The following is a 571-nucleotide window of genomic DNA, read 5'->3' as shown; positions in this document are numbered from 1 at the left end:
AGCTGACCCTCCCTCACCGGGCGAGAAGAGCGCCACGGCCTTCACGCAGGCGTATTCGGCCGCATCCACGTGCAGCGCCTTCAGCCTCTCCACCTGCTCCTGCAGGACTCGGATGTGATCCATGAAGGCGACGACGCGCTCGGCGGCCATGGGCGCAGCGTGCAGCCCGGCGGCGGCCAGCAACGGAGCGGCGTGGAGCGGCATGGAGCACTGAGCCGCGTTGAGCACGAAGAGCTCGCTCCAACCCGCACGCAGCAAGGCGACCTGGTCCGAGAGCTGCAGGTCCGGGAAGAACGGGATGCCTTTGGCCCATTCGATGGCGCTGAACAGGAGGCGGGCGGCCAGCTCGCAGACGCTGTCGATGCCCGGCACGCCGCCGGGCTGCAGGCACTGGGTGCCGCAGCGGGTCGGGGCGTAGGGCTCGGCACGGAGCAGCAGGGAGATGAAGGTGCTCAGGGAGCCGGGAGCGCAGGATGGGTCCCCCGGGGTCGGGGGGTGCAGAACCGCGCTGCTCGGAGTGGGAGCCGTGCGGCCCCGCTGCACCGCTGTGGGGGGAGAGGGGTCAATGGTG

At 70.9% G+C, this 571-nt stretch overlaps 1 protein-coding gene across 1 annotated transcript in view; it reads right to left on the bottom strand.

Moving 5' to 3' along the window:
• Positions 1 to 17: 17 nt before the first annotated feature.
• Positions 18 to 571, bottom strand: part of LOC122191015 (steroid receptor seven-up, isoforms B/C-like) — a gene marked incomplete at both ends in the record, with an annotated part of 1,015 nt that continues 461 nt past the window's right edge. Inside the window, one exon of the mRNA XM_042891206.1 lies at positions 18 to 545. Coding sequence (XP_042747140.1) covers positions 18 to 545 — 528 coding nt within the window. The remainder of the gene's footprint in view (positions 546 to 571) is intronic.

This window comes from Lagopus leucura, unplaced genomic scaffold, assembly GCF_019238085.1.
Source record: "Lagopus leucura isolate 7727_CA_CO unplaced genomic scaffold, USGS_WTPT01 27687-0_obj-0_obj, whole genome shotgun sequence".
NCBI classification, from domain to species: domain Eukaryota; kingdom Metazoa; phylum Chordata; class Aves; order Galliformes; family Phasianidae; genus Lagopus; species Lagopus leucura.
This window is presented reverse-complemented; position numbering and strand designations above follow the sequence as displayed.